At 37.2% G+C, this 25,250-nt stretch overlaps 1 protein-coding gene across 1 annotated transcript in view; it reads left to right on the forward strand.

Moving 5' to 3' along the window:
* Window positions 1-395: 395 nt before the first annotated feature.
* The window catches only part of LOC139708586 (methyltransferase-like protein 27), a 41,444-nt gene continuing 16,589 nt past the window's right edge, over window positions 396-25,250 (forward strand). The window contains exon 1 of the mRNA XM_071620523.1: window positions 396-553. Coding sequence (XP_071476624.1) covers window positions 437-553 — 117 coding nt within the window. The 5' untranslated portion in view covers window positions 396-436. The remainder of the gene's footprint in view (window positions 554-25,250) is intronic.

The raw sequence follows: 25,250 nt of genomic DNA on the forward strand, positions 1-25,250 counted from the left end.
TCAGTTTATTTCTTCTTTTTTTTATAACTTGCTTTATACAAATTGCAGTTGTTTATTCAAAACTGGCAAATCTCGCTTCGGCAATTGTATGCATGCTATACCCACACAGCATGGATGATAGTCTAGCTTCTGGACTCTTTTTACTCGTAGCCGTGATTGTACGCGACAAGCCGTATGAGGGCGTGACACCCGAGGATTGCGATACCCGAGGTGTTGGGCGCGCAGTCTCTCGATTATCGCGATAAGAACATTTGCGCCATCTCTTGGTCGCACCAAGGAAAAGGGGACGGAGCCCAGACTACATGGATGACTGCACATAGCTAGAGTCCAAAGCGTTTCATTCTGCAATACGGTAGACCCTCGAGCATTCAAAACTTCGTCCTTCCACAGTTAAGTGTTCCAGCTTCGCCGTGTTTTGGTTGTGCGCGACACGAGAATGGATCAGAACATGACGGGCATGATTGGGCAGTTTATCAGGTACGGCAGAGACGTGCAGCCCGAGAAATTGACTAAACTTTACGATGACTGGGCCGAGGAGGGCAGCTATGACAAGGTTAGAGAATTCATATCCTATTATTCACTTAACAGGCAAAGAGTACAATATATTTATGAATTCTTGCAGGCCCGTAGCCAGGGGGGGGGGGGGGGGGGGGGTGCGTCGGGTGCGTACGCACCCCCCCCCCCCCCCAAATTCTGAAAGGTCCACTTTTTCATAATAACGGTTTTTAGCAATTCTCAAGATAACAATCCAAATAAATATAAAGACACATTATATGCTACGTAAATGTGGAAGAGTACGTTTAACAATGTTAAAAATAATTGTACGAAACCCTTTTGTTATATGAATAATAATAATAATAATAATAATAATAATAATTGCATTTATATGGCGCTTCATACTGACGTTTCTAAGCGCACTTTGCTACTCATACAAATAGACTAGAAAACACAATAACATTAACAAAATTAATGTTAACAGTAACAAAAGAAGAAGAAAGAAAAGAAAAGAAAAGAAAAATACATGTGATACAATGGTACAATAATTGATAACTGTGTGCGCCTCCAGAAAAAAAAAAATTACAACTGATTAAACAGGTGAGTTTTAAGAAGAATTTTAAATGATTCGACAGATGAGGCATTCTGAATATAAAGAGGGAGTTTATTCCAAAGAGTGGGAGCAATGGAAGAGAAGGCTCGGTCACCATAACGGGTTTTTGTACGTGGGCCATGAAGTAATTGGAGAGAGGAAGATGAACGGAGGGGTCTGGCAGAAGAGGAGGAGCGGAGAGAGACTAGGTTTTGAAGATATATGGGTGCAAGATTACGTGTGATTATGATTATATGAACCATCGGATCGTCCCCATGCACACAAACACAAATGTTATGTATCAATTTGTGCGAGCTATTACATATTGAAAACTTTCGGTCATCTGCGAAGCCGCGCTTCCGCGCGAACGCTACAACACGTAAAACGCGTCAAAAATCGACGCATTTTTCAACAAAATCTGCCATAACTTTTAAACTGTTTAAGAAGCAAACTTGGGACGCCCGGATTCTGAAAGTGGACACTTTAGGTATTATTTATGTGTATATATCTTTATTGTAACATTTGTAGCAGTGACGCAAATTAGATCAGAAAAGTGCCTTATGAGTAGAATTGTCTATGGCGAACAGTCCAAATTTGACGAATTTGAGCATATTTTGCCGTCTTGCAATTCTTCCAGACGGGATATCTCGAGAACGGAAGATCGCACAAACTTGGGGCGCACGGTTTCAGAAAGTACAGGTTCTGCCCATTTTTGTGACATAAGAATCTTGTCCATTTGTTGAGCAGTCCTGACGCAAATTTGCAGTAAAGCTAGACTACCCATTCACTATTGCTGTCATAGGGAACGTGTACAATCCATACAGAACTATCACGTGACGAGACTACCAACGAAAATTTGAGCCGTTGACCTTCACTGTCTGCCGTTGTCAGCAGTGTGAATTCCTGTGATTTCAAGCTTTTGTTTCTCGCCAAATATCATTTTCAACGCAATATCCAGACACAGTTGTATGTGAGACATTATCTAGATACGTAGCAGCCTTATTGACAACATAACTGTTAAGTTTGGGAGCAAAAACGACCAAATACATTCCACATTCCATCTCATTTTTCGATGATGGCTGTAGTCGGACTGGTGCATTTCCTTCGGAGGTGGTAATAATGTAAGTAGTTGCAACGGTCACCTTGCCACCTGCTGTCTGCAATCGGGCGCTTATATACACGTGTTGTACACAGGTAATCAACTGAAATAATGTTGTAAAGGAATGATAAGGTCATAGACTATATCATTTCAACTGTAGATTTAACCCGATTTCTGTCGCCTACACACACATTATGCCATCAGCGGAAGTGTTTCCGCAGGAGTTGTTCCGATGGAAGCACAAGTACCAAACAAAACCCCCCAATGAACGTCCGTCTACTGCAGCGGAAACAATAAAACAGTGTGATGCAGACATGTTTCCAAATGTTTTTACATTGCTAAAAATATGCTGCACCATCCCCACAACCAGCTGCGAATGCGAGAGAAGCGCCAGTGCCTTACACAGATTGCACACCTATCTGAGGGCCAGCATGACACAAGACAGGCTGTCTGCTTTGGCAATCATGCATATCCATTACAACTTTGACGTTGATAGCGAGAGGGTGGTGAAATTGTTCGCCAGAAAGCATCCCAGAAGACTGGAACTTCAAACAATGCTTAAAGACTAGAAAAAGACTAAGCAAAGATCACACTGCACAAGTGCACATTCAAAGGACCGGCAAATGCTCCCCTCTAACTCCTGTTATGTAATCATCATTTTCTATTTTGGATGATTACTTGCCTGTCTCAATATATTGTTGATTATTAGTTATACATTTTCTCATGTTGTGACAGTTCGATTGGTTCTCATTTTGAAGTGAGCCAAAACCTAAGAACATTCTCACTTATAATTTCCAAAGAGTATTATGCAGGCACGCAAACTCAATTTAGTTGTATTTCATTTAAATGTAATGGGTAAGAGGGTATGAGAGAGAATGCTGAGCTATGAAGTAAAATGGTAAAGTAAAAAGTTTGTCAGATAGTATTACAAAAGCCTGAATATTGCAAGAGCTCCCGGAGTAAAAACAGTCAGGGAAAAACCCTATGTATGATAACATTGTGAGAGCGTTATACTGCATTGTGACGCGTCGTTATTTAATTTACATTCTTTATTCATATTTTTCATAAAAAACACAGGTAATGAGCCGGATTGGGTTAAAATTCTCACTTACAGCTTTGTAGAAGTCTGAGTCAACAGTATCACACAGTACTTCATGACGTATTAGTACAAACGATTTCTTGAGCCTGCACCGTTTCAGGCTCTGTTCTGGATACGGCGGTAGAAACTCATTCTTTTTTGTTGTTTATTTTATCATTATTTACTAATCTCTTTTCTAACTTACAGGTAGCGGATTTCTTTGCAGGCCAAATTCGGAAATATAATGTTGATTATTACTTATACATTTTCTCATGTTGTGACAGTTCTATTGGTTCTCATTCTAAAGTGAGCCAAAACCTAAGAACATTCTCACTTATCATTTCCAAAGAGTATTATGCAGGCACCCAAACTCATTTTAGTTGTATTTCATTTAAATGTAATGGGTAAGAGGGTATGAGAGAGAATGGAAAGTGCTGAGCTATGAAGTAAAATGGTAAAGTAAAAAGTTTGTCAGATAGTATTACAAAAGCCTGAATATTGCAAGAGCTCCGGAGTAAAAACAGTCAGTGAAAAACCCTATGTATGATAGCATTGTGAGAGCGTTAGACTGCATTGTGACGCATCGTTATTTAATTTACATTCTCCATTGATATATTTTCATAAATATCTCAGGTAATGAGTCGGATTGGATTACAATTCTCACTTACAGCTTTGTAGAAGTCTGAGTCAACAGTATCACACAGTACTTCAAGACGTATTATAGTACAAACGATTTCTTGAGCCTGCACCGTTTCAGGCTCTGTTCTGGATACGGCGGTAGAAACTCATTCTTTTTTGTTGTTTATTTTATCATTATCTACTAATCTCTTTTCTAACTTACAGGTAGCGGATTTCTTTGCAGGCCAAATTCGGAAATGTAGTGTTGATTATTACTTATACATTTTCTCATGTTGTGACAGTTCTATTGGTTCTCATTTTAAAGTGAGCCAAAACCTAAGAACATTTTCACTTATAATTTCCAAAGAGTATTATGCAGGCACGCAAACTCATTTTAGTTGTATTTCATTTAAATGTAATGGGTAAGAGGGTATGAGAGAGAATGGAAAGTGCTGAGCTATGAAGTAAAATGGTAAAGTAAAAAGTTTGTCAGATAGTATTACAAAAGAAACTCATTCTTTTTTGTTTGTTTATTTTATCATTATTTACTTATCTCTCTTCTAACTTAAAGGTAGTGGATCTCTTTGCAGCCCACTAAATTCGAAAATGCCTAGAGACAGCTAGTAACCAAATATGCTACTATGATTTAATAAATAAGAAATAATCATTCCAGTATGTATCTTAGTGTGCACAGTAAGACAGATCAAATCAAATAGGAAAACATCTGAGCACTAAGCCTGAGGTCTGAATTTGCACTCAACTTCTTCCAATGGCTAACGGATGTTTAATTTTTGAGTTTCACTGACCTCAAAATTTCACAAAGAAAACCTTCTTAGCATGATGGTTAATATGACATTTGACTGATATTGGAGATGTTTGCGAATCGGATCTACTACCTTTAATATTATTAAATCTAAAATGATTATTTGAAAGTTCGGAAATGCTGGAAATATCCTACCACAAGGAGGCAAAATATAAATGGTTCACATATACAATTCATTTTGTTTTAAAAATTTTCTTATTTATTTTCGTTTTTGACAAACTCGCAAACCAACGGCTGATATACTGTATAGTAAAGTGAATGTTTCATCTTCCAAACAGCATCCAATGGGATGGAAAACTCCAACTGAAAGGTGGACACCGTGACCATACTCGCTTAAGAAAACGCGTAATAGGGGTCGTTTTTTTCTCACGGATTAGATGGAAAGTGTGATGTACGAGCGTATATAATCAAAGGGTATCAAAAAGGCCGAAATTTGGGAAAATGGTATATTGTTCAATCATGATGAAGTACTTCTTTAGGGTGCAGGAAACATTTAAGGAATACTTGTTTTTAAGGCCCGAAAAAATCATATGATCATTACTCGTTTAGGGGCCATTTTGAAAGTCCATGTATGAGCATGGTGTCCACCTTTTAATTGTCGCTACCCCTCCCGGGACAGTATCAAAGGACCGTTTTGTTAATTAACGCAATCCCCCCTTCCTTTAAAAATCCTGGCTTCAGGCCTGGTAACGCGGGTATACAATAGAAAAAATAAAAGTTAAAACAACACCAGGAAAATCACTATTCTCAATTTTGCAGCGCGCTACGCGCGCAGAGTCTCGAACACAATTAAACTTTGCAACTTCCTGGCAAAATGAGTTTTTACTATTTCCTAGATGAAATACCGTAACGCGATTGCATGCAACAGACAAAAATACAAATTTCCTCGAGACTTTAAAACGTCATTAAAACAGTCAAAATTCACAATTTGCGGCGCGCTAAGCGCGCAAATTCTTATACAACTTTTGTAGTTCGGTCGTCCAAAGAATATATATATATATATAATTGTGTGTGTGTGTGTGTGTCTGTGTCTGTGTGTGTCATCATTGGTATTGGTACCGAAGGTCCGTTTTTTTAGTCACCGCACCCCCCCCCCCCCCCCTTGAAAAATCCTGGCTACGGGCCTGTTCTTGGATGCAGTAATTATTCGTATGTTATCATATGTATCTATGGGGTAAAATGTTATGATTGAAAACATTTACGTCTCCCGTTTGACGTCGTTCTGAAAGTTGCAAGAGCGTGGAGACCAAAACTGAAATGCAGTACTATGCGTGTAGTATTGTCTGCAGAAAATTAATGAAAATCAATCACAATTGTAACTCAAAATGAACTGTTTTACGAACGACTGACATGTCAACATTTCGTATGTTTGTGTGTTTTTTTTTTTATGGAGTTGCTAATGTAATATGCGAAAATGTGGCATGGTACTTCCCCGAATGTTAAATTTGCACGCATACGATCAAAGCATGAAGACGGAACGATGATGATGATGATGATGATGATGATGATGATGATAAACAGCATTTATATGGCGACATTTGTCTGTAAAGAACATACATAGGAACCCGGCTCCCACAATCATCTGCGTATTCCACACATTATGTGACAACGTAGAGCGTTAAGACCGTAACAATATTTCAGAAAAAGGAATACAATTTATATGATAGATGAACAAACTCTGCTGGCTCACATTTGGTACACTTAAACAAATTGAAAGACAATCAAATTTCTACTTGCATATTATCTAAAAAGTCATCGTCTCAAGTTCCCTGTTCCCGTATAATTTTAAGTCACTTCGAGCGATAACAATAAGCCAATCCGGAGTTAGGCTTAGCTCATGTGTAAGGTGATAAACATGACGTCTCTTTTTTTTCTCATTTGGTTAGGCACTTGACTTTTTTTCCCAAAACGACATACTGCATAAGCCTGCTCAACATGATAATGGAATTCATCAATAATCATGTTCAAGTAAAGAGTGAATTTGTGTAGACCGGGTAATGAGACTGGTCCATCGATAACATTCACACTTGTGGAAGCATCCATTTCATTATTTTGCATATTGAAAGTATTACAGCATCAAACTTTTGCTGTAAATACTGCCAAATACCCAGCCTTGTGTCAAAGCCCTGGCGCTGTATGATGGGTATAACGGGCGAGCAAAGCGAGCCATATCCGAGCGCAACAGCGCGAGGGCCTCGCGTTGTCCAACTCAGCTGAGGTCACTTCGTTCGCCCTTGATCATTCGCTCACCACCATACAGCGAGAGGGCCTTGACAAAAGGCTACCAAATACCGGGCTTGTCGTCAGATGTTTGCGCCAACAGGCACCATTTATGAGGGTTTCATGAATAATTATTATATAATGCAGATCTTACTTATCTCAGTAGATATAAGTACCAATAATCTGTCAGGATTTGTAGCTTTACTGAAGTGACGGTCTCTCAGAAAAGAGGAACGCTCGTTGCACGAAATCCTCGCCTATCACAATGTAATGATCATTTTGAATTCACTCTTGAGTTTAATCTTTTTTTTTCCATTTGAAAGTTATTAGGTGTTATTGTTTTGGATATCTGAGCCATTTCAAAACCAATTTTCATGAAATAAACTTTGAATTCCTCTTTGAATTACACGCCCTTTCAGTTTTTCAAAGAATTGTCATGAAAAACATTGGAAACCTGATGCCCCATCTCAACCAAAAATGTATTACTATCTCTTTATAATTGCTCCACATTACATTTCAAAAGAATCTTTGGGATATTGTAATTAAGCCACTCTCTTGCAACCACTTTTGAGGAATGAAGATAGAGCTCAATCGTGCAACACTCATATTTCTCTTCCAAAGTCCAAAGTTTGCCAGAAGTTGTCATCTTTATTGCCAAAAAGTCCTCACGTGCACCTACACCAATATTTTTGACGTGAAGAATAACTACATTCCTAAACACTATAATTAGGTAGTTTCTTCAAACAATTGGATGGCATTTGTTGTCTTAATTGAGTTTACATGTCTGCCCAGATTCAATGAGAATTGATTGAACACTTTGGTATTGGGTACCAAAGCTCTCATTAAAGGTAATCTTCGGCCAGTTCCTTTCACAGACATATTGAACCGTTTTCGGAGCTATAATTACCTATCCGGTTTGGGTGCTGTCTCGTGTGTGTGTGTGTGTGTGTGTGTGTATGTATGTATGTGTGTGTGTGTGTTGAATTATGTGTGTGTATGTGTGTGTGCTGAATTATACCCAGAACATACAGCGAGTGTGAAGTAGCTTCTCACATGTTATGTTTATATGAATAAGCCAGGTTTTGGCGCAAAAAACGTTGGCAGTCATTCATGCATTACCATAATTGCAGTTGGCTCAGATGTGTTCATGGTTTGCTATGCATATAAGTTAAATCTGTTTGTCAAATTCCTTTGATGCGAATTTCTTTTGATGCCCTTTGATGCAAATTTCATGCAATTACTGAGCCTTGTGAATGTGGCCTGTTGAGGTTGTGAGATTGTAAGCTCATTGATGCTTATTGTTAAAGGGGTCTATGGCCTGAGTGGGCTGAATCATACCCAGAACATACTGCAGGTGTGAAGTAGCTTCTCACATGTTATGTTTATATGAATAAACCAGGTTTTGGCGCCAAAAACGTGGGCAGTCAGTCATGTATTACCATAATCGCAGTCTGCTCAGATGTGTTCATGATTTGCTATGCATGTAAGTTAAATCTGCTTGTCAAATTCCTTTGATGCAAATTTCTTTTGACGCACTTTGATGCAAATTTTATGCAGTTACTGAGCCTTGTGACTGTGGCCTATTGAAGTTGTGAGATTGTATGCTCATTGATGCTAAGGGGTCTATGGCCTGATGAGTGAGCTGAATTATACCCAGAACATACAGCAAGTGTGAAGTAGCTTCTCATATGCTATGTTTATATGAATAAGCCAGGTTTGGCGCCAAAAACGTGGGCAGTCAGTCGTGCATTTTAGAACCATTATTGCAATAGGCTCAGATGTGTTCATGGTTTGCTATGCATGTAAGTTAAATCTGGTTGTTAAATTCCAGTGGGTCTTTATAAGTTCACTCCATTGATGAGAGTTCCGCCTCACTTGGTGGAATTCTAATGCCTTTTGAAATTGAAAAGGGCATGGTTATACTTTGTAGATAAATTATAGGTATTCAATTCAATTCAATTTTATTTCAATTTCCATTGAATAAACAGAAAAAATATATACAATACATTTACAGAACAAATTTATAACAATTTCAAAGAAAACGTACGAGTGGTCACGAGTAACAACAGAATTTCGTTTCTAAGGTATATACCTAATACGAAGATTAGAATGGAAATGAAGGGTCCCACTTAAAAAGCAAAGCTTGTAGGGTATGGGACCCTCAAAAAATACGTACACAAAGTCAAAGAAACCAATGTTAACTGACATGAAATTAACTTAAGAAGGGAAAAAAGAAGAAAAAGAAAAAAGAAAGAAAGAAAAAGAACAAAAAGGGGAAATGAGACTATGGTACAACACACGCCATCGTGGACACAAGCATACTGTACTTCATGATGAAAATGCAATAACAAAACAATACAACGCTCCCTGGTTTGAATTGCGATTGATTGGGTGCATATGCCGGTATGAATGCATAGGAATGGATATAAAAAAGAGAAAGAGAATAGACTCACTGTTACTGGTACAATAAAAGAAATATCTGAGGTAAACTTATGTTAGACAGATTGTTTTCCTTAAAAGATGATTTCTGTGTGATATCTTAATACTTGTAAAACAAACAAACAAACAAACAAACGACTTGATTGAGACAATGAAACCGAACCTAATTTGATTGTATATCATAAGATTTCAACAGAAAGAATTTTAACTTGTTCTTAAAAGAATTCAAAGTTTGTGCTGTTATTATGTCGTTGGGAAGTGAGTTCCAATACTTTGGCCCCGCGTAGATGAAGGTTTGCTGAGCCAGCAAAGTCCTAAAAAATGGCAAATGAAATTCGTTAGATTGCCTTGTAGGATAATTATGAACAGGTTGTTTTTTTGAAAACATTGATTCAAATATATATGGAAGATTATTTTTATTGTAATTATACATAAATTGTCCTAAATTAAACAAATACAAATCTTTAATTTTAAATATTTTATTTTCAAAAAATAACGGATCAGTATGAGACAAATATGCAGTGTGTGACATATGATACGCAGTGACTTCTTTTGTAGCAGAAGTAATTTATCCAAAAGAGTTTGATATGTATTTCCCCATACAAGAATACCGTAATTTAAATAAGGCAATATGAGGGATGAATATAATGTAAGCAGGGACGACAAAGGAAGACAAAATTTAATCTTGTTGATTATACCGATGTTTCGAGAAATAATCTTACATATACTATCAATATGAATTTCCATGAAAGCTTATTATCAACTGTTATTCCCAGAAATTTGATATAAGAAACATTTTCCAATGATGTGCCATCAAAAATAATATCAACAGGTAGTGCCTCAATTAAGTTGCTGAAAAGCATATATTGGTTTTTTTTAAGATTGAGAGATAATTTATTAGCTTTTATCCATTGAGCAACTTTTTCTAATTCAAAATTTAATGTATTTACAAGGGTAAAAGGATTGTTATGCGAAAAAAACAAATTTGAATCATCCGCAAAGAGAATGAAAGAAAGAATATCTGATGATAGGTAGGGGTGTGGTGAAAGATGCTTAAACACTTACTTTGTAGGTATGGTTAATTCTTCTTCCTTTTTTTTTAAATCAAATTTCTGTAGATTCCCAGTCCACCCATACCATTGCTGATAGAAAGTTTTGTCTTTAAGTTATGGAATTTAATTTGCATACTTGTATTTACACTCAATAAAAGGGAGGAAATATATGTAGTTTTAGGGCGGTTGCGTATGACATGTTTCGAAAATCAAAATAGACAGTTTTGTAATTCCCAACTGGACAGAACCAGTTTCTTGCCGGTATGCCTGCCATGTAGGCAAACTGTCAGGCTCGGGGGTGATGCTGTTATCGTTACATTAATACACAATGGGCGTTTTCGCATCGGCCCGATGTTTCGGGGTGGCGCGCTGTTTTCTGACTTGGGAGATTGGAAAGTGTCTCGGGCTTGGATTCTTGTCGGGCTGGTGTGGAGACGCCTAATGTCTTGTTTGTTGGTTGGTTGGGTTTTGTGTGTGTGTGTGTGCTCATTGGGCGTTTTCACATCGGCCCGGTGGGGATCTGGGCCCGGGATATATATATATATATATTTTTCTTCTTTTCGCGATCGCAAATTGGCGCACTGCAATCCCGACCAAATACTCGATTGTCCTTCAACACGATCCCTTCCCGACCGCTATTCGATCTTTTACGATCCACACCCGACCATTCTCGACATCTCCAGAATCTCTCCTCGACAACCACACAGATCCCTACTCGAACATCCCGATCTACACACAATCAATACGCGATCACTACACGGTCAATACTCGATTTCTACTAGACTTCTTAGACCAGTTCGACATGACACGATCTGTGAAAGATCTTGCATCGAACCGGTCGGCAGGTTCGTACAGTGATAGAGTGATATAAGAATTTGTTGCAATTATTCGTTTGGTTATATAAGACTCAGTATTTATACTTGTATACGGCGTGGCCCAAAAGAGTGCTATAAAACTGACTCTTCATCTCAAAAGTACGAATTAATGAAAGAAATGATTATCTTTAGTAGTTAATAGAAGAACACTTCCTATTTTGAAACCACAATCACCAATTTTCGTGCAGACGTTTCGATTCTATAGTCATTTTTCTTCAGAACTTGTAATTTGCATTCTTGATACTTTTGCCACCCAAGCCATTCTTGACTGAGGGACAACTTTGACAACTTTGCAAGATTAAGCTTCCGACAGAAATTGCTGCGCTGGTCTATAAAACAATGACAAAGACTGATCACTACTGTTTGTGAGCCACTCAAAAAGGTGTGAAAATGCATTCAGTTGGATTCATTCACTTGATCCGTTTTCAGTAGCTATTTTGGATGCATCAGTTTTTATGGCTTCACTGTCGCCCAGTCAAGTGAGATATCAGTGCCCAAAGTTACAGATTTTGTAAATCACAATTTTTCAGGGAAATGGCCATGAGATAAAAGCGCCAGGACGAGCATTGATTATTCATTGTGTCAAATAAAATTTAAGGTGTTCTTTAGGAACTACTAAATACTGTTACGATTTCATTTAGTCGCTCATATCTTTTTAAATAAGAGACAGTTTTGTAGCACTCTGTGTGCCGGGACACCCTTGCATAATATAATAGGTTCGTTCATATGCATTCAATATTTGCAGTGGATGTGAAGAAAAGCAAATCTAAATTTGATGTCTCATAAAAAAAAAAAAAATGTCACATGCGCACCTCCACGCTTCGTAAGTGCATTACATAGGTGGGCTGAAATTAATTTGGTCTAAAATGAAACATAAATGCCCATACAATATTATAGAGTTGAAAAAATTGACTGTTCTACAACCCTAATGAGTCGTGTTATCTTTGTCATTATTGTTCTTATTATTAAAGAATGAAAAAGTGAATGAAAGATATGTATGTATTCATTGATAAAGTGTAGGCCCAAGAGTGTGTAAAAGAAAATACATGTATCATATTCATTATTAAATTCATGAAGGGTGTTGATATGTGGAACAGAGTACATTATTATGAAAATAAAACAATATAACATTTCATAATAGCAAAAATAATGCTGAAAATCTTGGTTGTTTCCTTTTTTCTCAACTCAACCCCGCCAATCGATGCCAAGGTGGACTTCAAGCAATGTGCATACAACTCTCAATAACCAGGCAAAACCTTATTAAGAGAAGCAAAAGTGTAACATCTACGTAAATAGAAGTAAAGTAAGTCACTGAGCATTTATGAGTCTCCGTTACAACTACTGTTTTAACACGTCAGCGTAAGAAATAGATTTTATATCAACGTAAACAACTTCAACTTTAAAACACACAAGCTAGCAAAAGAATTCAAGAAACATTTCTCAGTTTATAAGTAAAGTAAATAATCTAGAAAATTTCCTTTCACGTTACACTCATATTGCCAGAATACCGAATTTTTCTCAGTTTCAGTCGTGTTTCCTTTCTTTCTCCTGGTATTTTTGGCTGGAGAGTCTAATTCTGCCATGTCTGCTGTTTGTTGTCATTTCTCTCTTCGTGGCCCTTTTCTTTTCTTCAGTGGGCAAGGAGTGGCTGAAGATACTTACGACATTTAACTTTTTAACGTTGCCAAGGACTGCATGTGATTTTTCTTAATACCTGAACAATAAATGAGTGCTAAGAAAGTACGTCAGCACATGCTGCAACCACTGTCAAAAAGTGCTCGGTATTTGATCGAGTGCCGGTCGAAGCGTGATCGAGTTTAGTCGAGTATCAATCGATAGCAGTCCTGTACCGGTCGTGTAGAGGTCGAGTTATTCATGAAACTGATGAATTCTGGATCGAGACGATCTGAAATCAATCGTGTAGCATTCGAGAATAACTCGAGATGATCGGGAACTGAGCTCGGGGGAAAATCCGTCCCGACCACACTAGATTTCTGTACGACCGATTCCCGATCAGCTCGATCTCTTCTCGATCACTACCCGAGCTGTTGGTATTCGGGCTTCCTACTCGAATATTTTGGACATGTTCAAAATTATCGTGAAGGAAGCAGGAGCGATGCCGATCAAGGCAGATCGACCCCGAATACCAATGCCGAGCGAGCCCGACCAGGCCAAAAAAGCTTGATCGGGATTGATCGAGTTGATCTGATCGGCAGTGGGAACGCACCGTTATCAAGTGGCGAGATGGTTCGCATTGATTTATACTGCTGTTTCGGAGGTTTCCAGAGTTATAGACTCGGGAGGATTTCTCGATCAATTAGCGCGCTAATAGGTATATCATTAAATGGCGATCTGTTTCGAGATCGGGTTAATCTCCCGAGTCGGGAGGTGGCGCGCTGTTTTGGGACGTCGGGGCTGGTGTGAGGACGCCTATTGATATAATTTTCGGTGTGTACTACACCACACCCAGAATGTACGAATTCTTGGTTTGGCATGGGCAGAACCAGTTTTTTGTTGTTGTTTTTTTTTTCACTGGGATGCCTGCCATATGTAAATTGTCAGGCTCTGGGGTGATTTTTACACTATATTTATACAATGGGGTGGTGTTTTTTTTTTTTTTTTTGCCCATCGACATGGGTTTTGGTGCGTGTCGCACCACACCCAGAATGTACGAATTCTTGGTTCGGCATGCTTCACATTCTTTATGCATAATTTGAATATTTTTTGTTGTATCTAATATAAAAGAAGTTATTATTATCTACCCGGTTCAAATCAGTTCATGTATGTCGGGTAAGCAAATTACTGTTAAGTTATGTGTGTAAAGTACGCAGACTTTGCAGAAACTCCTTTTTATTTTGTATGGCTTTGGTGGAGGGCCGCTTTCAATCATCTCCTTATGTTATGGAAAGTGGGTTAGTTGTTTTGGTATGGAGGTTTATTTTTGTAGAGTTTGAAGTAATGTACAGGGTAGGTATATGTAGCACATGGGTATCAGGTTTTTGTCACCGAATTAGATTTTGGGATAAGTTAGGCTGTAATAGGATGGAGGGAGAGGGGATTAATTCTAGGAGTGAAGAATGTGAGGTGAGTGTTGTGTGCTTGAGGTGTTGTGAGCGTGAATGTTATGGGATGTCAAGTCGTGGTAGGGTTGCCTGTTTCCATTTTGAGGAGTTATTTTCAGTCAGCGCAAGTTCGCACTTTGCGAATTCCTGTCTGTGTAATCACTTGGGAAGAAATGTCCTGGGAAAGAAAGTTCTTTGTGAGTATGTTTGGGGTGTGATTGAACAATCTGTTGGGAACAAGGTTGTTAGAATTTTTGGGATATGTGATGTATTATATGAATAGTCTGTCTTTTTGTACATTTATGTCTTTAAATGTAAGAGGAATAAGAGATAAGTTGAAAAGGAAGAATATTTTTGAATGGTGTAAAAGTAAAGGGAGTGATATAATTTTATTACAAGAAACATATAGTACACAGGAGGTGGAAAATATATGGAAGTTAGATTGGGATGGACCTATGTTTTTCAGTCATGGATCAAATCATAGTGAGGGTGTATTAACGTTGATATCTTCACATTTAAAATTAGAGATTGAAAAAGTGGTAACAGATGATGATGGAAGATATGTTATTTTCAAAGGTGATATGCAAGGGGTTACTTTGGTAATGGGAAATTGTTATTTCCCTCCAAGAGATAAAGAGAGAATGCAAGTGGAGTTTTTGCAGAAATTAGATATTAGTGTATCTAGGTTGTATAATCCTAATCAATTGTTTTTTTATAGGAGGGGATTTTAATTTGATAATGAATGGAAGTTTAGATTATATGGGACCAAGGAAGGTGTTGAAAACTGTTTTTAATGAAAAATTTGAAGATTTTTTGAATGAATATAATTTGATAGATATATGGAGAAAGAGAAATCTGAACAAACAACAATTTACGTTCAGACAAAAATGGCCTGTTATTCAAAGCCGTTTATATTACTGGTTTTGTTCTTCTAGTTTACAGCATTCTGTGAAAAAGTGTGAAATAATAACGTCAATAACGCCTGATCACTCTGGTGTTTTGTTACAGGTTGAACAGTTGGTAGATACATTTTGTTATGGTAAGTCATATTGGAAATTTAATAACAGTTTATGTATGGATAGAGAATTTGTTAAAAAATTTAGTAATGAAATATTTAGATTAAGGGAAGAATTGAGTTTGAGTATTCAGGGTAAACGATTGTTATGGGATTTTATGAAAATGAAAATGAGGGGATATATCATAAGTTATTCTAAAGATAAAACAAAATTGAGAAGAAGTAGAATAGAGGAGTTAGAAAGAGATATTGAGAAATTAGAGAACCAGATATTAGTTTCATCCAGCAATGCGGTAGTAGATGAAATAGAGGAGAAGAAATCGGAGTTACGAAAAATATATGAGTATTCTCGACAAGGTCTGAGAGTTCGGTCTAGGGCTGAATTGTTTGAAAAAGGAGAAACAAAAACACAATATTTTGAACAATTGTTAAAATCTAATAAAAAGAAAAGTGTTATTAAGGAAATATATGATAATAAAGAACAATTGATAAAGGATGTAAATGGAATAATGAAAGTAATTAGGTTATTTTATGAAAAGTTGTATTCTAATAATGATGAAAATATTTATGATAGAAATTGTGTATTTTTTTGATGATATTCCGAAATTAAATGAAGAGAGTACAGAAAGTTGTGAAGGGAAATTTAATATAAATGAATGTTTTATGGTTTTAAAAGAAATGAAAGGTAATAAAGCTCCTGGAAACGATGGTTTCACAGTGGAGTTTTATCTCACTTTCTGGTCGGTTCTGGGGCAAATGGTTGTTAATGCTCTGAATGAGGCATATGATGAAGGGGCTTTATCAATATCAGAAAAGCAAGATGTTATTACTTTATTAGAAAAAGAAAAAAGGGATGTACTAGACATCAAAAATTATTGACCAATTACACTTTTGAATGTAGATTATAAGATATTATCTAAGGTGTTATCAAATAGAATTAAAGAAGTTTTGGGAGAGATTATTCATTTTGATCAAGTTGGGTACATAAAGAATAGGAATATAGGAGAAGCGGTAAGATTAGTAGATGATATGTTATTTCATTCTTTGCACTACACAAGTAGGTTTTTGGTCACAGTGGATTTCGAAAAAGCGTTTGATTCAGTTGCACATGAATTTTTATTTCGGGTCTTACATAGGTTTGGTTTCGGTGAATCGTTTTGTTCCTGGGTTAAGGTGCTTTATAAGGATATTAGCAGTTGTGTTATGAATGGAGGGCACTCTACTGGTTATTTCGAAATCAAGAGAGGGGTTAGGCAAGGTGATCCCCTGTCTCCGTATTTGTTTTTATTAGTAATTGAAACACTGGCACAAGTAGTAAGGAAAGATAACACTGTAATAGGAATATGTTTTGGGGGAAATGAAATAAAGCAAATTTTATATGCGGATGATATTTCATTGTTTATAAAGGACATAAAATCTTTAAATAGGTTACAGCATATTTTTTATGAATTCGGGAAAATACGCGGTTTAATTGTAAATAAAGAAAAATTCAATTTTTTTGTGGATGGGTAAGGATACAGAGAAACCTGTATTATCTGTATCTGGAAAATATGTTGATGCAGTTAAAATTTTGGGAGTGAATTTTGCTAGAGATGTGAGGGGGAAGAATGAGATCAATTTTAAAGAAATATTAAGTAGAATAAAAAGTTGTTAGGATGGTGGAAACAGCGTGATTTAACACTCATGGGAAAAATTCATTTGTTGAAAACTTATGCATTATCAAGGTTAAATTGTTTCATCACTCATAGTTGTTCCTCAATGGATAGTTTTTCCTCAATGGATATTTCCTGAATTGGATAAGATGATTTTTGAATTTTTGTGGAATGGTAAAGACCGGGTAAAAAGGAATATTATGTATCAAGATTATGTTAATGGGGGACTGCGAATGATAAATTTTAAGCTGTTTGTCAAAACGCAACGTATTATGTGGTTGAAACGTTTATTGTATGGTGAGAAGAAATCTGGGTGGAAAATGTATTTTGATTTTAGTTTTCGATCAGTAGGAGGAAGGTTCTTATTTTTATGTGATTATGAATGGTCTAGATTGACATTGACAAATCCAGTTCCACCTTTTTATTTAGAAATGGTTAAGGTATGGCAGGAAATGGATGGATAAATGTAGAAATTTTGAAGATGAAGTGATGAATCCAGTTATATTTAATAATAGAAAAATATGTATAAAAGGGAAGAGTATTTTTGATTGTGATTTATATGAAAAGGGTGTTTATGATGTACATCATATTTTACGAGGAGGTTTTATTAAACCCGTTGGGTATTTTCGAAATATAGGTATCATGGGAAATGGTATATTTAAGATAAAGGATATTTATGCTTTTCCAGAAAGGTGGAAAGAGTCCACAGGGAGTGTAAGGTTTCAGCAAATTGATGTGTTAAATTATGATATACAGGTGAAGATTTTTGGTAAAATATTAGAATTTAAAAATATTAAGTCAAAAATAGTGTATGAGTATTTTGTTACAGCTTTACAAGAATTGTATACCCTGGAAATAAGATATGGTGAAGTGAAGTATGATTTCAGTGATAAGGAAATTAGAAATTTATTTATTAGACTTAGAAGCACGACTTTACTTAGTAAACATAGGGCATTTCAGTTTAAGTTGTTACACGGGGGGATATATACAAGGGAACATTTGTTTAAGTTTGGTTTTGTAAATGATAATCTTTGTTCTTTTTGTCAATTGGAAAGGGAAACTTATTCACATATATTTTTTGATTGTGTGAAAGTAAAGCCGATATGGCAGTTTCTTATTGAGTTTTATGATTTAGTTGAGTTAGAAGAATTAGAATGGAGAAATATCTTCTTGGGTTTACGAGGTAGTTCAAATCGAATCAAATGCGTGAATGCCTTGATAATTTTGACGAAAATTGTAATATTTCGGTCAAGAGAACAAAATAAGTTACCCAAGAGGGAAAAGATAAAGAAATCTGTTTTGGATTTTGTAGAGGAGGAAAAGAACGTTGCGGTTAAAGCAGGTAAGCTTGGTTTTCATTTGCAAAAATGGGAGCAGTTGAAACTTTCATAGAGTCAGATGTATGGTCAGTTTAGGTTTTAGCCGTATTAATGTTTAGGAATTGGTATATGTTAATGTATCAGCATTATGGTGGTCACTTTTCTCCCCATGTAAAATGTTTAGTTAGCTTCGGTTTTAATTTGGTGTGTGTTTAACTGTCAAAGAAACAGGTAACCAAGATACCACAAGTATGTAGTGTGATTTGGCGTGCAAATGTTGGTGTTTGTGAGTGCGCACTGGTGGGTATGTTGTTGTTGTTGTTTTGGTTGATGTCTAGTGCATATTATGGGTGTGTGTTGAGGAAAGGCTACGAGGGGGGGGGGGTATGTTAGTGGGGAAATAGGTGGGGATGGGTAGGGTTATAGGTAGATGTAGTTAGGTAAGAGTAGAATAATGGTTAGTGGGGAAATATAGGTGATGATGGTTAGGGTTAGGTAGATGTAGTTAGGCAATTGTAGAATAATGGTTAAGGGGTTAGGCAGGAATATGGTTTATTTTGATGCTATACACATATGGTTATTTTGTGCTGTACGGGGGGGAGGGGTGGTTGATAGGTTAGATAGAAAAAAATGATTAATTTTTGTTCGGTTAAGTAAAGAATGCTTTTTTTATGATATGTTTCAGGAAATGCTGTATTCTCAAGAGAGTGTAAGAGAATTTATGTAATGAAGTGGATATTGAGCAATCTGATCAAGTTGATCAAGAATTTTTTTCCCTTTTAAGAGTTATACTTTATCCGATATATTTATGTATGTAGCGTGTGCTCTGCCAAAAAAAAAGAGAAAAAAAAAAGAAGGAAGTTAAGTAAAAAAGTGATTGAGCAGCACACATTTCTTATTCGGTGTGTGAGTGATAAGGTACATTCGGATTGGCTCGATTAGGCTGATCAAAATAGCTTTTTCTGAGAATTATGCAGATTTTTATATCATTTCTCTTATAAAAACAGGGTATGATTTGGTAAAAAGAATCAAATATATCGTACTGTATGTTTGAAAAATGATTTAGCAGCACAAGAAAGAAGAATACAGCTGCTTTCCTTTTTGTTGGTGGACGTATTAATTTTATTGTTAATAAGGATTTCACATTGAATGAAACTCAAATAAAGAATACTAAGTATTATAAAAAAAGTGCGTGTGTGTGAGTGTGTGCGTGCATAATTGACCATTATTACCTACACTGTAACTGGCGAGTAGTCAGCGCCATAAAACTGACAAGGCCCCTCGCTGGCAGCAGGACGAGGAACCAAAATTCAGCATGAGGTGACAGACTACCAACATGGTGACTGGTTATTAGTAGCAGCCGGATGAATGGTATCATCAGCGACTGGTACTGTTGCTCTAGTTAGTTGAGCACTGCGAATGTGGAAAGTAATGGCGACCTACCACATTTCAATTGTATCGCTTACACACCCAATGGCAGCACAGAGACATGGAAATCACGTTTTTAGGACAGAGGGTGGCTCCACCAGGCCTGAAGTCCTAGAAGTTGCTACTGGCGAAGAGCCTATTGTTGATGCAAGTTCCACTACTCAAGATGACGGCCATGCACCAAATCCTGCAGGAAGTACACGACCTGAAGGCGATAGTGTGGAAAACTCAAGAATACGGCTGAGAAATCACATGAGTTGCAACATGGAATGTCAGAAGCTTGAGGTCAGGAAAGCTCAAAATGGTCATAAATGATAGTAAGCGTTATAATATCAGCATAATGGGTATAATAGGCGCAGAACACAGATGGGCAGGTCAAGGACATTTCCAACCTGAGGAAGGAGGTATGTTTATCTACTCCGGTAGAGAACAACCTGGAATAGGGGGTGTTGGTATATACCTGACAGATAATGTTGCAAACTCTTCATTAGGATATAACCCTATTAGCGATAGGGTATTAACACTGAAACTACAAGGTTGACCAGCAAACATCACGGTCATCCAGGCCTATGCGCCGACGAGTGCAGCCGTTGATGAAGATGTTGAACAGTTTTACGAGAGCATACAACAAGTGCTTGACTCAATCCCAACTAACGACATCATCATCCTGATAGGGGATTTTAATGCAAAAGTAGGTGAGGGTTTTGAACCGGGTGAGGAAACTACAGTTGGTGGCTTTGGGCTAGGTGAAAGAAACGACAGGGGAGAACAACTTGTGTCATTTGTTGTAGCAAATAATCTTAGCATATGCAACACTCTCTTCAAACACCACAAGAGGAGACTGTATACATGGACAGCCCCAAATGGGACAACAATGAATCAGATCGACTATATTCTTGTCCGCAGAACCATGAGATCAAGTGTTAGAAACACCCGTACATTTCCAGGCGCAGACTGTGGGTCGGATCATCAGCTACTGTGCTTAGATATGAAATGCAAAGTCAAAGCCAAGAAGAAGTGTCAACCAGTCATGAGATTTGATGTGTCAAGCATACCACATACCTTTTCAGTGGAAGTACATAACCAATATGAGGCCCTAGCAGCGATAGCATGAAGAGATGTCACCAAATGATCTTTGGGAGAAAACAAAGGAAGCAACACTCACAACAGCCAAAAAACACCTATCACGGAGAAGGAGGAAAAAATCAGAATGGATCTCAGAAGAAACACTCAATCTCATTGAAAAGAGGAGAGTATGAAAGAGGAAGGTGTTAGCATTGCCAGCTTGGAGTACCGTAATGCAACAAAGGATATCAAGAGGGCATGCCGAAAAGACAAGAGACAATATCTTTTAATCAAGTGTTGTAGTATAGAAGCGCACAGTAAAGCAGGCAACAGTAAAGCAATGTATGGTGAAATTAAGAATTTGACCAAAAAATTTAAACCCAGTCTGAATGTTATTAAGAACAAAGAAGGCAATATTTTAACAGAAAGAAATGACGTCCTGGATCGCTGGAAAGAATACTGTAGGGAACTGTACGAGGATGAGGAAGTGGAGGAAGAAGCAGAAGAAAGTCCGCTAAACTGGAAGATAAAGACATCAGAAGACAGTGGCCTGACCCCTCTGCGATCTGAAGTAGAAGCGGCAATGAAAGCTCTGAAAGGAGGAAAGTCACCAGGCTGTGATGGGATTCAAGCAGAACTACTCCTTGCTGGTGGTGAAGCAGCCATTACATTGATGCACAAGCTCTGTGTGAAGATATGGCAGACAGGGGAATAGCCTGTTGACTGGTGCCGTGCTCTGTTTGTGCCCATCCCAAAGAAAGGTGATCTACAAATTTGTGAAAATTACAGAACAATCTCCCTCATATGTCATGCAAGCAAGATCATGCTAAAAATACTTCTTAGTAGGGTCACTCAACAACTAGAGATGGAATTGAATGATGCCCAAGCAGGTTTCAGGAAACACCGGGGCACTCGAGACCACATCTTCAACCTACAACTGCTCGTTCAAAAATGTCATGAAATGAACCAGGAGGTATTCATTTGTTTTGTAGATTATTCCAAAGCTTTTGATAGTATTAAATATAACCGTCTTTGGAAAGTGATGCTGGAAATGGGCTTCCCCCATCATGTAATTAAGTTGATTAAATCTTTGTATGCAGAGCAACAGTCAGCTGTTAGATTGGAATGTGGCACTACAGACTGGTTTGGCATCAAGAAAGGAGTACGACAGGGATGTACACTCTCTCCAGCACTTTTCAACATCTACACAGAGAACATAATTAGGGAAGTACTGGACAGAAAACAAGCAGAAAATTTTGATCTCCTACATGTTTGAGGGAAAGAGCTAGGAGATTTGCGATATGCAGATGATGCAGCTGTAATCTCTAAATCAAAAACTGGCCTGGGAAGTTTTGTCACAACCCTAAATGAGAGAAGCAACTCATATGGTCTGAAAATGAACGCATCAAAGACAGAAGTTATGTCAGTGGCTAAAGAGAAGAGGGGAAATGATGAAAGAGTTAGCATTGATGATTCAATACTGGAGGAGTTTGACAACTTCAAGTACCTTGGGGTGAGAATGCAGCTAAATGGTGATAACAGCAAGGATATTAAAAGCCGACTAGCTATGGGTTTGAAGGCATTGAATGCCATGAAGAAGCTGTGGCAAGGACAAGACAAGGAGACAAAACTCAAGAGTTCTCAGAGCCTGCATTTTCCCAATTGCAACCTACGCATCCGAAGCTTGGGTTCTACGGAAGGCAGATGAGAAAAGAATCTGTGCATTTGAAAATAAATGTTATCGCACAATTTTGAGAGTCCCGTGGGTGGAACGACGAACAAATGAAGACATCAGAAAGGTACTCAATGTACCGAGTGACTGGCTACTGAAGTATGTAAAGAAACAGAAGCTGGGATTTTTGGAGCATATTATGAGACACAGTGGGATGGGAAAGAGAGTCCTTATGGCCCAATTCCCTGGAAAGCGTAGTAGAGGGAGACCAAGATATAGATGGGACAGAACGGTGAGGGAGACATTTGGTTCTATGGAGAAAGTAACTAGAATGGCTCAAAATAGACGTTTGTATCATGCTGTCGTGAGGGAAGCTACGCTCTGACAAGAGTATGCTGCGACGACGACGACGACGACGACGAGTGATCCACTAAAAAGCAAAGGTTGTCGGACGTGGATCGCTAGATAAATAATGAGTAAATGATATACTATTCTATAACAATATACATGTAATTATTTTGAGATAGACCGGTTGGGGAAAAAAAAATATAGAATACCAATGTTAGTGCCCGGACACTGCTCACTGAACCACGTGTACCGGGAAAATATGACAAGGACAACACGTTCGTACACACATTCGATTACCCACACGTATATACACTGTAAGACGCGAGACAGTACCGAGAGGAGAGAAGACGGTAACAATACAAGTCTACGAAGAACAAAGACAGGAAAGGAAGAGGAGAGAAGAAAGAAGAGAAGTCTGCACACAGAACACGCCAAGTGCTGTGACATCAGGACAGGTGAAAGCTCAAGCATGAGTTAAAACAATTTAAATTATCTAAGATTATAAGTAGAAAATAAATGTTTTCTGAGTTTGTATTTAAATGTAACAAATTTGGGGGAATCTTTTTAACTATTATCTAAATTATTCCAAAGTCTGGGTCCGGTATAAAGAAATGTATTTTGGGCATGTGCGGTTCTCATTAATGGAAGATGAAACTCGTCGGATCGTCGCGTGGGATAGTTATGAAGATGACTGTTTCGATGAAATAAATCGTGGAATATTTTAGGTAAAAAGTTACTGTTGTAATTAAACATGAAGTGGCCAAGTTGAAACACATACAAATCATTTACTTTTAATATTCTATGGTCAGAAAGCAAAGCGCCTGTATGTTCTCGGGTATGTAAATTAAAAACAATTCTAAGCGCTTTCTTTTGCAATAAAAGAAGTTTATCAAGTAACATCTGATATGTATTACCCCAAGCAAGAATCCCGTAGTTTAGATAAGGTAGTATCAAACTAAATTTAGAATAAAGAGTTAATAATGTCGATGAAGGAAGATAATATTTTAATCCATTCATTACGCCAATGTTACGTGATATAATTTTACATATGTTATCAATATGATTCCTCCATGAAAGCTTGTTATCGACGCAAACACCAAGAAATGTAAAGGAAGAAACTTCTTCTAAGGGAGTAGTATCAAATGTTATTTTGCCTGGGAGGCTATCTAAAGAATTACTAAAAAGCATAACTTTTGTTTTTTGAATATTTAATGACAATTTATTTGCGTATATCCATTGTATAACCTTTTTCGGTTCTTCATTGACTGTTCTTATTAAAATGTTTGGGTCAGGGTGAGAAAAAAAAGGTTAGAGTCATCCGCGAATAATATGAATGACAGTTTCTCCGAGGATCTATGAAAATCATTAATATAAATAATGAATAACAATGGGCCTAATAAACTCCCTTGTGGAACACCACATGCAATTGTTTTACTTTGAGAGTCAAAGCCGTTGACATGTACAAATTGGGATCTTTCTGATAGGTAACTCGTGAACCACTCAAAGGCCTTTCCACGTATTCCATAATGAGACAGTTTGGCGAGAAGTATTCCGTGGTTAATCGTGTCAAAGGCCTTGGAGAAGTCCAAGAAGATACCTATTGTGTGTGAAAGTGTGTCGAGTGCGTGTGTGACTTTGTCGATGAGGGCAAGTAGTGCGTGTGTTGTGCTGTGATTTTCCCTGAATCCAAATTGAAAGTTTGAGAATATGTCGCAGGTTTTAAGAAAACGTACTGTCCTGATATAAACTATTCTTTCAAGAATCTTAGAAATAGAAGATAATAAAGATATGGGTCTATAGTTATTGACATCATCCTTCTCCCTTTTCTTGTAAATAGGAATTACTTTCGCAATTTTCATGCTATTTTGCACATGACCAGTTGTAAGCGATGAGTTGATAATGTGTACTAAGGGATCCACTATTTGAGGAATTATGTTTTTTATCAAATAGTTGTCAATTCCGTCATGGCCAGGACTTTTTCCTTCTTTCAAATTAGCAACAATCTTTATTATTTCTTCTTTATATGTTGGGTCAAAAAATATATACTTTTGGAGTTAGGTGTATCTAAAAAATCATTAAAAGATTTACTAGAAAGAGGAATATTTTGAGAAAGATTTTTTTCCAATTGAAGAGAGAAAGTCATTGAAAATTTCCGCCATGCCAGCGGGAGTGTTGCTGGAGGCATTGCCCCACCGAATTTCAGAAATATTAGATGAATTGTTAGATGTATTCATAGCATTCTTTAATGTTTTCCATGTGTTTTTAATATCATTTTTGTATTTGCTTATCTGATTAACATAAAACATTTTCTTCTGCGTACGTAATAATTTGGTGAGTGTGTTTTTGTATGAAACATATTTTTCTTTTTTTTTCAGTGGGATTGCATCTATATTTATAC

This window comes from Diadema antillarum, unplaced genomic scaffold, assembly GCF_040938485.1.
Source record: "Diadema antillarum isolate AM-2024a unplaced genomic scaffold, OU_Dant_1.0 seq00001351_RagTag, whole genome shotgun sequence".
Lineage (NCBI taxonomy): Eukaryota > Metazoa > Echinodermata > Echinoidea > Diadematoida > Diadematidae > Diadema > Diadema antillarum.